The 15323-nt window shown below is 35.4% G+C and overlaps 1 protein-coding gene across 1 annotated transcript in view; it reads left to right on the top strand.

Moving 5' to 3' along the window:
- PRKAR2B (protein kinase cAMP-dependent type II regulatory subunit beta) overlaps positions 1 to 13535 on the top strand; it is an 84814-nt gene extending 71279 nt beyond the window's left edge. The window contains exons 5-11 of the mRNA XM_017811585.1: positions 5289 to 5395; positions 7547 to 7700; positions 8910 to 9011; positions 9437 to 9511; positions 10263 to 10328; positions 10498 to 10636; positions 11324 to 13535. Of these exons, the coding sequence (XP_017667074.1) occupies positions 5289 to 5395; positions 7547 to 7700; positions 8910 to 9011; positions 9437 to 9511; positions 10263 to 10328; positions 10498 to 10636; positions 11324 to 11457 (777 nt within the window). The 3' untranslated portion in view covers positions 11458 to 13535. The remainder of the gene's footprint in view (positions 1 to 5288; positions 5396 to 7546; positions 7701 to 8909; positions 9012 to 9436; positions 9512 to 10262; positions 10329 to 10497; positions 10637 to 11323) is intronic.
- The last annotated feature ends 1788 nt before the right edge of the window (positions 13536 to 15323 follow it).

The following is a 15323-nucleotide window of genomic DNA, read 5'->3' as shown; positions in this document are numbered from 1 at the left end:
GTTGCTGTTACTCAATATCAGTTTTAGCTAGTGTGTAACAGTATTGAAAGAATTACTCGAAGAGAAAAATATTGATTGAAACATGCATTTGCAACAAGATGGGGGAAAAAGGTTTTGCGGAGGTGTTTGGCTAGTTTTAGAGGACCAGATGAGAAAAGAATTGAGAAATTCTAGGAGCAGAACCACGTGGATGAGTGAATTAGAAGAGGAAGGTCTATTCAGATGTTTGTATTCTTCTCCCCATGCTGTTAATGTAACCTATATTAGATTAACTCATTCTTCTTCTAAAGCATCTCTTCCTGTTTTTCTTCCCAGAAAAACTTCTTTCTCTTAGACCATAATATTATTTATTGTTCTTCTCAGTTGCCTGCTACCCCATTGCCAGAAACCATATTACTTTTGTTTTCCTAGGTTTTTGCCATGGTGTGCCAGGCTGCTTATTCTACCTGCATGCACAGAGCATGTTACCTGACAACCTCCTTTGTGCTCCAGATGCTGGAGATTACTAGCAGTGGAATCTGAAGCTCCATGCCCCCTTTCCCCTCCACTTCCACTTAGTGTAAGCCAGCAAGGAGAAAACAAGATGGTGAACAAATGCCTTGAGCCATTAGGACAGGCCCTAAGTCGCTATTACTGAAATTTCTCTCTGTTCAGCCTAACAACTGTTTTGTCACCAGGAGCAGCAGCTCATCTAGTGTCCAAGGCAGCCTTCTACTCTTCCTTTTTACAATGCAATTCAGAATTGTTGTTCTGCTGGGTTTGTCTCTTAAGAGGAAAATTTGCTGGGGTGATTACCAACAGGCTATTTGGTTTGGCTTTTATGGCCAATAGGGCAGCAGTTAAAAAACCCGAGGAACCTTTTATCAGAGTAACAACATGGCTCAATGGACTGGTACCGTCAAATCTGTGCCGCGCCCTTGCACTTTAAGGTTGAATCCTCTCTTTTGCAAAAATTCAGAAGCAGCGTTAGATCATCTATTCTCTTTCAGGGAAATTTTATGTTGGAGAGCTTTGCCCTGCTAATGCTTGCAGAGCATATTTAAAATAGGTCTTGACCCTTTTACAAAAGGTAATAAATTATACATATTGTTCACAAATAATCAGTAGCAATTTCTGGGCATATTGCCACTCATGTACCTGGGGAATTAGTATAAGAGAGCACAAATATTGATTAATCAATTAGAATTGATTAACTTGAAGGAAGATGAAAGAGAGCATAATGTAACTGTTTTATGAATAGTGGATTCTTATACTTAAGGCCAAAGCATTCCTTGTAACTCCTAACAGAAGATCTTCACCAAAAGGGTTGTCAGAGCGTTTGAAGAGGCTGTCCAGGAAAGTGATGGAATCACCATCCCTGGAGGTATTTAAAAGATGTTTAGATGTAGTCCTTGGGGACATGGTTTAGCGGTGGACTTGGTAGTGCTGGGTAATGGTTAGACTCAATCATCTTAAAGGTCTTTTCCAACTTGAATTATTCTGTGATTCTCTAATCAGCTGTTGAAGATGTTCTGCAAAAGAACGGCAGAATGTAAGGTACTTTCATATTTGGCTTAAGAATTTTGGAAACTATTTGCAACTCTGAATTATTTCTGCTCTTTTTAATTTTTTTTAACAAACCGCTAAAAAGAATCAGTCAGTTAGCTCAGAGGGCTAGTTACAAAGTATGAAATGGGTTACTGAGCCTGACTGATGGGCATGTGCATGATATTTGAGAGGCAGAATACTAATTTAACACATGTGGAGAAAAGGCAAGGTATATTCTCAAGAAAAATATTATCGCTTGAAAATATTGATTATACTTTGAAATACAAAGTAGATTCTTTGATAGTGAGGAAATAAATGCCTTTTAATTAGTTTACAAGTGGATATTACACAAGGGAACTAAATATTTTGAATTGGATCAATATTGCTGCTGACATTTATATCAGAGTTCTGAGGAGTGTATATACATGGTTTTGTTGTGAAAAACAAATGCAGAGAGCTGTAGACATGAATTCTGTGATCTACTCTTCCTGTACAAGGTCCTGACTTGTTGATTAAGAAGTCCTTTTCTTCCCGTGGTTTCCTTGCCTGTTTTACCAATATTTTCTCCCTCTCTTCCCCCCACTCCCCTCACCCTCCCCATCTCTTGCTCCCTATTTTGGTATTTTGTCTGCTTCGTTGAGTTCCTAATATCATGTTGAATATTAATTCGTTGATATTTTATAATTCACATAGTGAGGATAAGGTGGCCAGTAGGATGCCATTTTAACTGGGGCTCATTTTAGTAGAATGGTTGTAGGAGGAAAGCATGAAGTGGTTTATGAACTCAGGGACAATAGAAGTGTGGATTCACTTTGTTCTCATGATAGTCTTATGACTGTGTCTCAGAACATTATAATTTTTACAAGTCATATGAGATAGGCAAGTCTTGTTGCTACTGTTTTACTAAAGTGCAAGGCAATCTTCTGGCCACTTAATTGTGCAGGATGTCTTGGATCTAAAAGGGAAATTAACTGAGATTTCCTGTGTACCAAGGAGCACTCCAGCAGCACACTCATCCTTCTTTTTGGGGATTTCCAAGCATATATAATCCCAACATACTATCCATTACTTTAGAGATTTATTGCACCCATCTTAATATCTGGATTTTACCGGCTCCTGTCAAATGCCAGATTAAGATTGGGTTGGTTTGCTGTTAGACACCACGTCATTTTAATTGTAGAAATGTAGCTGTGCCTTCTATCTCTCAAATTCCTTTTCTTAAATAGTGGGGAAGGAAAATTTTCAGAACTTACTTTCTATATTTGTCATTGTCATGACTACCAGTGATGATTATGTCCTACTTTCCATTTTATCTACAGTGTCTTCATTGATTCAGGTAGCACTTTGTCAAACAACAAATGTTTATATCAGCAGTTTAAACATCAGTGCTTCTTGGAAGCCCCAGTGTTGGAGTTTAGTGTGGAGAACTTTGTCCTTTTTCCTTTACAAAACAGCTCACAGTAAGTTTATAAATTGATATTAAGAAGTCATGTACCTGGCACAGCAGTAGGAAAGCACTTGATAGTTTGGCAGTTAAAAGAGCCTTTGACATTTGGGAAGGACATGCCATGGTCTACCAACTCTCCTGAATGAATCAAAATCTGTCTTGCAAGGACATACAAGTGACTGGCTTTTTAATCTGTGAAAGTTTTATACTAAATAAAATGTAGTTTAAACTATACTTAATGTCCATTATCTCACCGACTGTTTTTTTTCAAGGAATTATCTTGAGATGTGAGTGTTATGTTTGTTTTCTTGACTGGAGAGAAATTGAGGTTAATGTACTATTTCAAATAAAACAACGTGCATCTGGAGGACAGTGCTTTGTGTGATACAAAGATAGGAGAGTGAGTGTTTATTTACAGTTTTTCACTTGACCTGGCAGGAGGGATGGGATCACACACTGGTCCAAGGGGATGTCCTTGGTAAAGCAGTTGTCATTCCTGTCTGGGGCTTTTTTTAAAGTATTTTAATTTCCAAGGATTGAGGTTCATATAATGCATTTTTCTTGCATTGCTTGCATTTAGAGGATAACATATGGCCTCTAGCCTCCATGAAGTGTGGAGCATTCTGTATATTCTTACTTGTTTTCAAATGGCAGCCAAGGGCTGTTGGTTGGAGAGCCACTTTGAAAACTCAGATGTAAAGCAAGAGAAAGGGAAGGTGCTGCTTCAAATGCTTCAGGCAATTAACTGATTAGGTCAGTTTTGCAGATTCTGTAGGAGTTTCTTTTAGTTCACATAGGGAGGACTGTAAAAAATGAAGTAATATTACCTATTAATTTAAGCATGAAAGTTTTTAAAAGGCAAGTCCTGTCCCTAATTTTCAGTCTCCCCCAATGGCACCCACACACACTTTTCTCTTTCTCTGAAATGGACTATAACACATTCACTGATACCTACAATGATCCTTCTTTTTGCAAATACATACTTGTCTATACTAACAAAGGTACCAGCTACATAGAGACATAGTTAAATGATTCTTTGCTGGCCTAGGAGGGCTGCATGATGTCTTACTGTACTTTACCATGATCAGCTGTACAAAGGATGGATGCTGCCATTCCTTTGTTCTTTGTGCCCACACACAGTGAACTCTGTGAAGTAAAATTTTATTTAGCTTCCATTTTTCAAAAAGACTTGGATAACATGGTACTGCTAATATTTTTAAAAGCTTTCAGTAAGTGAAGAAATTCAACAGCACAAGGATGAAATTCATTCTGAACTATCTTATATGGTTATCTCTGTCCATGGGCTGCACAAAGACTCTACAGGACTGGCTTAGACTGGTTGTCTCCAGAAAGGCAAATACCATCCATCTTTCAGTGACTGGAAAGGCTATGAATTGAACCATTGCAAATGTACAGGCTTTTCTTTTACCATGGTTTTCACTAGAAACTGCTCTTTCCAGTATGATACATACTTAATAAGTTTCAACAAGTAAAGTATGATTTTGTGGTTATTGGTAGAATTTTAGGTATACTGTGGGATAAACTGAAAATAAAATTTAAATTTTTAAATTATCTTTTTAGAAGCCACATTGTTAATCTGCAATGAGCTGTGTTTGGTTTTTTTAGATGTGAATAGTCAAGTTTTAGCAAATTTGCACCAAACAACACAGATTATGTAATTAGTGATTTGATTTTGTTATTGGACAGTTGTAATTCAGATGATCACATTTTGTGATCATCATGTCTCTTCATTTCTCTCTAAACATTTGTATTCCATTCAAATTAACAAAGTAGTTTTATAACTGTGTGTAAATTTCTACTTCCCAATGAGTCCAGCATTTACATACTTAACCAAAGAACTGCTGACCTTTATTATTACATCTGGCCCAACATTCTGCAGGCATTATATAATTTAGATTTTTGAATCATTTTGAAACTTTAAATTGTGAGATAATTGTGAAGACAAAATCAGGTAAGTTTATCATATTCAATAAAAGATACACTTTTTTCTTTCAATGGTATAACATTACTCAGTTGAAAATTCTCTCTGGATGGTCATGAGTAGGGAAGATCTATTTTATTACTTGCAAGGACAAGAAGGGAAGCTGCGCTCTGAACAGTGGAAGAGGAAAAAGATAACACTGAATACTAAATGAAACTGTCTTTCTGTTGATCCACACATTTCTGTAGCGTGAATATTTTCCACCTATTAACATTTTTTATCTGCATATTGGGAAGCTGGCCAGATGGTTAATTTGAAGAGTAAAGTTTAAAAGCAGATGATAATTTCTTGTCTTTGTGTTCTTTTAAACAGGAACAGATGTCTCAGGTGTTGGATGCGATGTTTGAAAAGCTGGTTGAAGGAGGGGAACATGTTATTGATCAAGGAGATGATGGTGACAACTTCTACGTCATTGATAGGTGAATTGCTGTGTCTCATTATAGCACAAAGTATTATGCAAAAGTCATTCAGAAAGACTTATATTCTGTGAACTTGTATTTAACTCTTACATATATTTGCATGGGAGACAAAAAAAGAGCACATGTGAACCAGTATGGCTCTTGTGTGAGCTATGGAGAGCAGTTTCTAAAAGGTGGCAGCTTTTTTATATGGAAATATGTTCCTGTTATGTATTGCTAGATTCCAAAGATGAGGGTTTATTTTGGTTTGTTTGTTTGGTTTGGTTTTTTGTTTGTTTGGTTTGGTTTTTTTTTTTAACATGGAAAGAGATCTAACACGAAACACAATGCTAAAAGCTTTACAGCTCAATATTTGAAATCTTACTGCTTTTTAGTACTACCTGTAGATTTTCTTGCTTGCAAGAAAATAATTAGACCTTGAGGAGCTAAGTCTTTACTTTTCATTTGGAGATCTGTATGGACAAAGCAGGTAACCAAGATAATCGTTACTGTTGAAATCAGTGAGCTAGGAAGAGCATTTATTTTGGCATACTTCACTAGTCTGTTGGCACAGATTCCAGCCAGGCTGTCCCAAACCACCTTTTCTTAATTGTACCTGTAGTTTTAGGCTAATGCAGTGATTTCTGGGAGCGTTTGATAGGAAGATTATGCTAGAACTCTAAAAGAAATGCAGAGACTGTTGATCAGTGTAGATCAGCACAACCAGAAGGTCAAAAAACATGATTATCCCACTGTATTCAGTGATGGTGTGGCCTCACCTTGAACACCGTGTGCAGTTCTGGGCCCCACAATTTAGAAGGATGTGAAGTTACTTGAGTGTGTCCAGAGGAGGGCAACAAATCTGGTGACAAGACTGGAAGGAATGTCCTGTGAGGAGCAGCTGAGAACGCTGGGTTTGTCTAGTTTGGAGAAAAGGAGGCTGAAGGGCGACCTCATTGCTCTCTGCAGCTTCCTGAGCAGGGGAAGTGGAGAGGGAGATGCCGAGCTTTTCTCTTGGTATTCAGTGGTAAGACTCATGGGAATGGTTCAAAGCTGTGCCAGAAGAGGTTCAGACTCGACATTAGGAAGCATTTCTTTACCACGTGGGTGGTGAAACACTGGAACAGGCTTCCTAGAGAGATTGTTGTATGCTCTAAGCCTGTCAGTATGTAAGAAATATTGGGACAATTCTTTTAATAACGTTCTTTAACTTTTGGGAGCTCTGAAGCAGTCGGGTAGTTGGACTAGATGATTGTTGTAGGACCCTTTTACCTGAAATATTAAATAAGGAGATCATGGAAGTGTGTCAAGATTCTGTGTGGAAAGACAGTATTTTTCAGCTTTTGTGAGATTACAGTTTGTCATCTCTTATGCGAAAGGCTGCAGGGACTTCATAATATTCTGTCAGCCTTGCAGTTTTTAGGTGCAGTGAATCACCTCTATGTCCCTTATCAGTGAAATAATTGCACAGATTTTTGCATTACATTCACATAATTTATCAACACATAGCATACAAATATTCAGCACTGAACAAAATGATGGCTCAGCACTAATGGGGGTGATAACATCATGTTTTACAAGATACCAGGTTCTACTGCATTCCCAAAGCAAAAAAAATTTACTGATTTAAATGCACAATATATTAGACACATGTATATCTTTATTTCATAATCTTATGTTGCTTTTCAGGTACATTCCTTGTGTTTCCTGCTTCTCCTTTATTTATTTCATTATAAATTACTACTTTAAAGTATTTAAAATATTAAATAACTTGTATTATTATTTCAGCGATCTTGTCATAACAATTTTTACAAGGACTTGTGACATTTGTGTTTAGTGTGGTTAAAGTGAAATTAAGAAATAGATAGTAAGTTAAATCCTAATTTTACTAAGTTCTGATGACCAATAGATCACTGTACATCCAGTCTGTCTTTAAACTGAGTTAACGTAAAAACTAATAGCCCTCTCCTTCCCTTTAAAAAGAGACCACTTTTATTATTTATAGAAGTCATTGAGATGTCTCTACAAGGTATTTAACACCATATAAACAAACAAATGTATATTTCAAATACTTTATCTTTGGAATTCACGGTATAAAAAATATAGTGAGAGGCTGCTTAGTGAAGACCAGGGCTGGATTCTACTCATCGTATTTATGTATTTTATTAACAGAGGCACATATGATATTTATGTAAAATGCGATGGTGTTGGGAGGTGTGTTGGAACCTATGATAACCGAGGATGTTTTGGTGAGTTGGCCTTAATGTACAATACACCCAGAGCAGCTACAATTATAGCTACCTCTCCTGGTGCCATCTGGGGTTTGGTAAGTGGAATACTTGTTTTAAGCTATTTTAAAAAAACTATTTTATATAAATTGCACTGGCATGCTATTATCAGCATTTAAAAAAAATTATAATTTCAGAAAGTTTAATTCTAAAAATTCTGAGAACTCCCAACACAATGCTGGTTTTTTTGCAGAATCTGCAGATGCAAATCTGAGGCTTAAGAAAACACTGATTTTTTAAAAAAGAAATTAATTTTATTTTAATTATAATTACCCAGTTTGCAATTGCATATAATTTTCTTTTTCTCCCACATCTTGATTGGAAACACCTTTGGTTCCAGAGTAAAATTCCCAGTATGAGGTTATACTACCTGGATCTTTGACAACAGTAATAGAATTTACCTAAAGAGTAAAACTGCAATGGCCATCTTCTTCAAGATATGCATACCAATCTAATGACTGATCCCAAGATTACATTTTGCCATTGAAGTGAAACATGGTTTTCCACCAGCTTAATCCATGTGACTTTTGGGATTTTATAAGGACACTGTAAGAATGGCTTTAAATTGGATTGGGTTGCATTGGCCAGTAAGTCCCACCCGTATCAGCGAAGGCTTGCAGTGCGTTTCCCCTCTGTCACCAGGATACAGTCACGTGAAGTCAAGAGAAGAAAACAGCATTCATGTAGTTTTTGCATCTGTCTGGTTCACTTGCGTGGCCAAATACTAAGGAATGTCCAGTTGGCTGTGTAGGGCAGCAGTGAATCTTGTTTTGCTGAAATACTTGGACTGTGACCCAAGACCTAGACCCATATATTTTGGTTTTGTTTATATAATAATATAAAATCCTAATAGGGTACATATCAATATGTGCAGGACTTCAGGATAATGAATAAACTTTGTAAGTGAAACGTTTAAATATTGAAGATTTCTTAAATTACACACTCAATGTTCACAGTTCAATGTAAACTCTCTACCCTCTGTATGTGAACTTAGCATGTACTCTCTGCCAAAGGGCAGAGATTTTCATAACATAAATCAGATTAGAAGCTTAACTTTAGGAGCTCTCGATTGACCTCTAGAGGAATCTTTTGCAACTGACTGTAGGGAGAGACTGGCCAGCTAGTTTGACAGCTATATTGAGTGACTAAAATGGGGTAATTTGAACATATTCAGCCATTTCTAAAGTATTTTCTAGCACAAACATATTTTCTGTTAATAAACTCTCTTTTTCTCTTTGTGTTTTCAGGACAGGGTAACATTCCGAAGAATCATTGTAAAAAATAATGCCAAAAAGAGAAGAATGTATGAAAGTTTTATTGAGTCATTGCCATTCCTTAAATCTTTAGAAGTAAGATTTCTATCGAATTATTTTAATGGCTGTATCAGAGATGTCTGATAAGATTCTGGTTTTCAAGAGTTTAAATTTGGAATTCAAAGTTTCTCCACTATAAAAGTTTGCATACTTTGGGGTTTTTTTAAATTTGGGATAAAGAATTATTGTTAATATTGTATTTAAAAATAATTTTTGAAGACTTGGAATATATAGACTTCTTACAAAAATGGAAGTTCTATCAAAATACCTGGCTATTAAAACTGTAATATACCCTCTGGAACATTGTTCAGCAGTTCTTTTTTTAATGGTTATCAAAACAGGAAAATCAAGATACACTATTCTGTGCAAAGATCCATGAAAAGAAATATGAAAGTGTTTTCTAAATATATAGTATAATAATGTTAACTAAATATTTCTACATTTTCTCTTTTTAAATGAAGATGTCTGAGCGTTTAAAAGTGGTTGATGTGATTGGTACCAAAGTGTACAAAGATGGAGAACAAATCATTGCTCAGGTACAGTTTATTTCTAGTTTTAGTTTTTCTTTTCCAGTGCGTAACAGTAATCATGGTATCTATAGACAATGCATACTAATAAACTATATTTTTTCTCACCTAAACAAAACCAATGAATCTTGTATCTAAGAGAGGTGATTATTTTGTTTCAAAAGCTAACTTTTCACTTACAGTACTTTGAAAAACAGCCCTCTTTGTTGGTATAATAAAGGAGTCAACAACACTTTTAGTATACTTAGAAACTCAAATTACATAAACATGTTTCCAATGAGGAGCTCTGAGGACTTAACTTTTTTTTATTGTTAAAATACGGTAGCATTTTGAAAAAGAATGCAGAAATAAACTCTTCAGAATAGGCAACTGAGATTGTCTTCCCCCAGCTAAATACTGGATATCAAATAGCCCTTGGAGGCTTTTTATACTGGAAACTCAGTAAGTGAAATAATTTCAAAGAAATGCAGAAGTGAAGAAACAGTAGTAAGGATCCTAAAAATCTTCTATAACATTGGTTTTCTGGTTTTTGTGTAAGGCACAGTCAGCTATGTCGTTCCATGAAAAGTCCTTGCTGGCAGTTCCATATAGATGTTTTGATTGTGTGCCTAGAGTATGGTTTTCAAATTAAAAGTGATTTCTTTTCCAACAGGTATCAGAAAGATGAGCTTCAAGGCACTGGTTGCAAATATTTTAATGTTAATGAAACTAAAAGGGAAACTATATTTCCTTTACTCACTTTATTTTTTGTCTTGCGCAGGGTGACTTGGCTGATTCTTTCTTCATTGTAGAATCTGGTGAAGTAAGGATTATAATGACAAGGAAGGTAAACATCCCTAAAACACTGAACTTTTTTTTTTTTTTAATATTGATTTGTTGTGAGTGTTAGATGGTGATGCTATCATTGTCACTAACTTTGCTTATTCAGTCCTGAGTTCAGCAAGTCTCTCCCTCATACTCATAATTTTCTTTCTTTTTTTTATGTAATATTTCAGGGTAAACAAGATCTAGAAGAGAATGGAGCAGTTGAAATAGCTCGATGCTCAAGAGGACAATATTTTGGAGAACTTGCTCTTGTAACTAACAAACCACGAGCTGCGTCTGCATTTGCTCTTGGCACTGTCAAATGTTTAGGTATTGTTCAATAATATTTTATATCTAATATAAAATGATACATAATCTATTTGGTTGGTTTTATTTGTATTTATCTGTCTTTCTCCAGAATATAAGATTTAATAACATTTACCTAAATAAGGCTGTTTAAGTACATCAGCTATTGCTGTGCATTCCTATCTATGTTATTTAGCTGCACAAATTATTTGCAATTGATAAATACTATTAAACACAAATTCTCCAACATTTCTCTTATTGCACAGAATTAAAAATTGTGCAGAGTATTGCTGCAAACCATTTATAACTATCAGATTAATGTCTAATAGTCTGCAGAAAGGTAAAGTACTTCTTTTCTCAGTAGACTGACTCATCTAAGAAATAACTCTTAAAAATCCTGTCCCATTTTATCACCATGATTTAAGCTCTTAACAAACTCTTTGTCTTCACCACCTGTTAATTAATCATTCCATCACACTGTAGTCTCAGGTGCAGGAAAAGTGAAGACTATAGGAGTTGTGTTCATAGACAACCCTTTGCATACATTGCTTTTCAGGGTCTGATGTTTAGCTCCTAATTATCTTTTTCTAATTATACAGTAGTATCTGCTTTGTTGTCATTTAAAATTTTACATTGGAATGTCATAAATATCAGGGTTAGTGTCTGTAACTGATGAGCACATCATATTCTTTCTCTCCCTTTTTATCTTAGTTATGGACGTGCAGGCATTTGAAAGGCTTTTGGGACCTTGTATGGAAATTCTGAAAAGAAACATTGCAAACTATGAAGAGCAGCTAGTTGCTCTGTTTGGAACAAACATGGACATTGCTGATACCAGTGCATGAACTAAACAGTGGAGCAACAAGATCCGTTATGAGAATATAGCACAGTAGTGGTTAGTCCACTGAGAAATTGTCTCTCTTCCTATAGATGCCAAGCATTTTCTGTGATTTTAAGAGTGGGTTTGGGGTTTTTTGGTTTGGTTTGATTTTGGTTGGGGGTTTTTTTTGTTTGTTTGTTTTTGTTTTGTTCTGTTTTTTTTACTTATTACAGTGGGAATACTAGTAAACAAAATAGCAATTCATTAAATTGTGGACTTGATTTTTAAAAGTGCTTAGAGTTGATGGTTCCACCTGCTATTAGGACGACATGTATTAGCACAGCACCTTTGGAAATCAAATCCTTTAACACAGCATTTCCATAAAGAATAGATTTAAAAACAAACCCCTCACATGCGATGAACTTGTTAAACCAGCTTCTGTTCTTCAAAAAACGTTACAACTTTTCTGGAAAGACTGTTAGTTTGAATGTGATACGTTGAAAGTATTAGTGCACACAAAGTGTTTATATGTATTAATACAGAAGATATACAGTAGATATTACTTTCTATTACAATTGTCATGATTTTATGTTGCATATATCACAGATGTAGTGAATCACAAGATTAATCGTAAGATAAAGCATGACAACGCGTTTTGTGTAACGCTCATGACCCAAATCTGATTTTTAACATTTTGTAATTCGTTTTAAAGTCCTCTTTGTTTAATATGTCATGTTTCAGCACGACATTGTAATATCTTATGCAATTTAGAGGACTTTGTGTATCTTTGCAATAAACTGCATTTTTTATTAGTTATACGCATTCTGTACATGAGTGAGGACAGCTGACAAATTAACCTTAATGCTTTCAAAGCAAAGGCATGGGTCATTGTCATGTTCTACCTAATCATACATAACCTATATTGTTTTCCTTCTCCCTTTTTTTACATTTATGCATTTTGTCTTCTCTATCTATGCTTGTTCTCTAGTTAATTGTTTTTTAGATCTTACCTTTTTTATGTTAAATCTTTTACCTGTTTCAAATTAAATGATCGCTGTATATCTCTCTTCTTGCAGTCTAATCTTAGCTATCAAAGATCAATTACTAAAGTGATTGATATTGAAAGCCATGCTAAACTAAGCTTGTCCTTGAAAATCCTTATCAGGAAGTGTAAAAGTATTTTTAACTTAAAAGATCAGTACTTCCAAAGCTTTGCACTCATCTGTTATTGTTAAACCTAACATGTCTTGCTTTCAAAAACCTGGTAGGTCATCATGAAGTAATGTCTTCAGCCATAATAGCATGGGATACCTTCTAAGACTGAGGAGAGGGAATATCATCTGAATTAGGAGCACAGGGCTCATTGCTTACAAGGGTCTGTGACTGGAAATTTCAGGCACAGCCCAATTTTAATACTGCTTACTGACCTGTCTGTTGATGTACATGGAAAACTCGTGCACATACTGGCAATGGGCAGTAGTTCTGCCAAAATAACACTGCAAGAGTTGGTGGAAGGCTGCTTATGCCCTGTTTCAAACACCTGAATTATAACATCTTTCCTTCTTAGATAATGACTTTTCTAATGCCATACATTTGTGTATGTTGATGCAATCATTACCCTACAGTTAGTGATATGTTCTGACAATTTATATAATCATACCTGTATATGAAATTATGATTATATAATAATATATCATTTATATCATGCAGTATGGTATAAATTATAAGTCAGATTCGTAAAAAAGTACAATCTGAGCAAAATTTACCAATGTAATTTTTTTTTTAACCTAGAAACCTGGTGTGAATAATTGCACATATGATAACTTGCCTTTGTACTTTTGATTTATGGAAAAAAAGAGAAGCCTGTTAAACTAGAAGGAAATGTCAGGTAACCAAAATCTACACTCTTGTCATTCTGTATGCTTAATCTCTAAAAGCTACCTATATTTTGCACTGGCTTGATGTGACTAAGAAAAATGCTAGAAATTACTTGTACGGCAGTAAACTACAATCAAGGCCATAAATGCCAGTCATGATATTTTCAATATTGTTGGTTATATTTAAAGTTTCCTTACAATAAACAACACTTTTATATATAAAAATCTATGTTTATTGATATTGTTGTCTTTTAATTCCATTGTCATAAAGTTACAAGTGACCTATTTATATTCATTTATTAAAAAAAATCATAATTCTTAACACTTTCATGTTGATTTTCATAAATGACATTATGCGGATGCTCTGTCTACTCAGAAGAGACAACATGTTGGTGTGGTAATTGTCATAACTACTTTGTATTTGATGATTTGCTCCATAGTTTATAGCTGGGAAAAAGCTGTGGAGTGACTTTGGATTTTCTGAGTCCCAAAGTACAACTTCATGTTGCAGCAGTTTTATGGTGTTGCTCTTGGCACTGGATGGTTTCTGGAATTTTCTTTGTTGGTGAATTCAGGGGGTCTTAACCGACAGTAATAAATTGTCACTTTTTAAGTTTCATCCAAATCATTATATCGTTCATCAGTCAGCACTTGGGATCTCTCCTGGATCTGTTCATATGTACACTTCAAATATGCCAGTCTTCATGTCATAAATGTGGTGAGTGTTCATCCTAAGAAGGAAATCATAACAAGTCACTGTTTTTTTTAAAGACCTTTCAAGAAAAGGTAGATAATTCTAATAATTTTAAACAATACTATGTCAGGTTTACCTTATGAGACTATCTGTGTTTGTGCTTTGGTTATTAAAGATTTTTATCCTTGATTTGTCCTTGTTTGTAGCAGGGTAACTAAAGGAACGGTACTTTGGCAGTTCCCTGGCACCTATGTGTTGGTTTGTCTCTCTCCTTTCTGCCCACCTTAACAGTGATTTATAATTCTGCACGTGATTTAAATTAATTTGACACATGGTTAAGTTCTAAACAGGAAAAAAAAAGGGGGGGGGGAAGCTCCAATTGCTTGTTGAAAATATGCCCCACTGAGTGAGGAGAGAAAAGCCTGAGAGGAATCCTGTAGGAGAGGCATTCATGGCTCAGTGGTTACTAAGAGAAAGAGAATCCACATGGCAGCAAGTGTTTGTTTACAAATGCCTTAATCAGGGGGAAAAGAATTTGACCACAGCCCCACAGTCAATCACAAGACACAAACCCTGAGGAAAGCAAGCTTCCTTGGTCCTAGTGCTGATGCCATCACTTTTTAAATGTCAAATGACATTGTGCTCCATGATATTTAATTCAAAGTCATCTGAAATAAACACTTCTGAAATCATTCCCTTCTGGATCTCCTGTACGAGGTCCAGAAGTGACCAGTCGTGGAAGTCTTGAGGCAAACCTCTGAAGAGTGTTGTGAAACCATTTACTACCTAAACCACTGTCACTCCATCTTCTTCCCTAATGTTGTCTTTTTTATTCAGTAAAGACTATTCTGGTCCTTGCTGAAATGGTATGTCTGGTTTTAGTGTTTTGGGTTTGTTTTGCTTGAAATATTTGGTGCTTTAAGCTTTCTGTAAGGTGACTCTAGGATAGTTATGTCATGATTGTGCCATTTTGTAGTTCATGACACACTTGCCGTGGCAAACATTATTGTTTATTCAATATCAAGAGTTCCCAGATGTGCAAAATCAGTATCTGCTGGTCATCCTCCACAGAACTGGCAATTCCTAGTCTTCTTTTTTTCAGATGCTTACTGCATCTTATAGCTTTTGCTGAACAAAGTGCTTTGCTGAAAGTCAATTGCCACAGCATGGACATTCTTACATGCTCTTGCTAAAGTTTTTATGTTAGTTCAAAGCTCTTTTATCCAATTATACATGTGATGGCTATAGGTGTGCTGTTTGGGTTTTTTTGTTTGTTTGTTTGTTTTTTAGTTTCCTGTGTCTGTAGTTCTCAATTATTAC

Source organism: Lepidothrix coronata, unplaced genomic scaffold (genome assembly GCF_001604755.1).
Source record: "Lepidothrix coronata isolate B3197 unplaced genomic scaffold, Lepidothrix_coronata-1.0 Scaffold32, whole genome shotgun sequence".
Taxonomy (NCBI): domain Eukaryota; kingdom Metazoa; phylum Chordata; class Aves; order Passeriformes; family Pipridae; genus Lepidothrix; species Lepidothrix coronata.
Note: the sequence above shows the minus strand (reverse complement) of the source record. Positions and strands in the feature narration are given on the sequence as shown.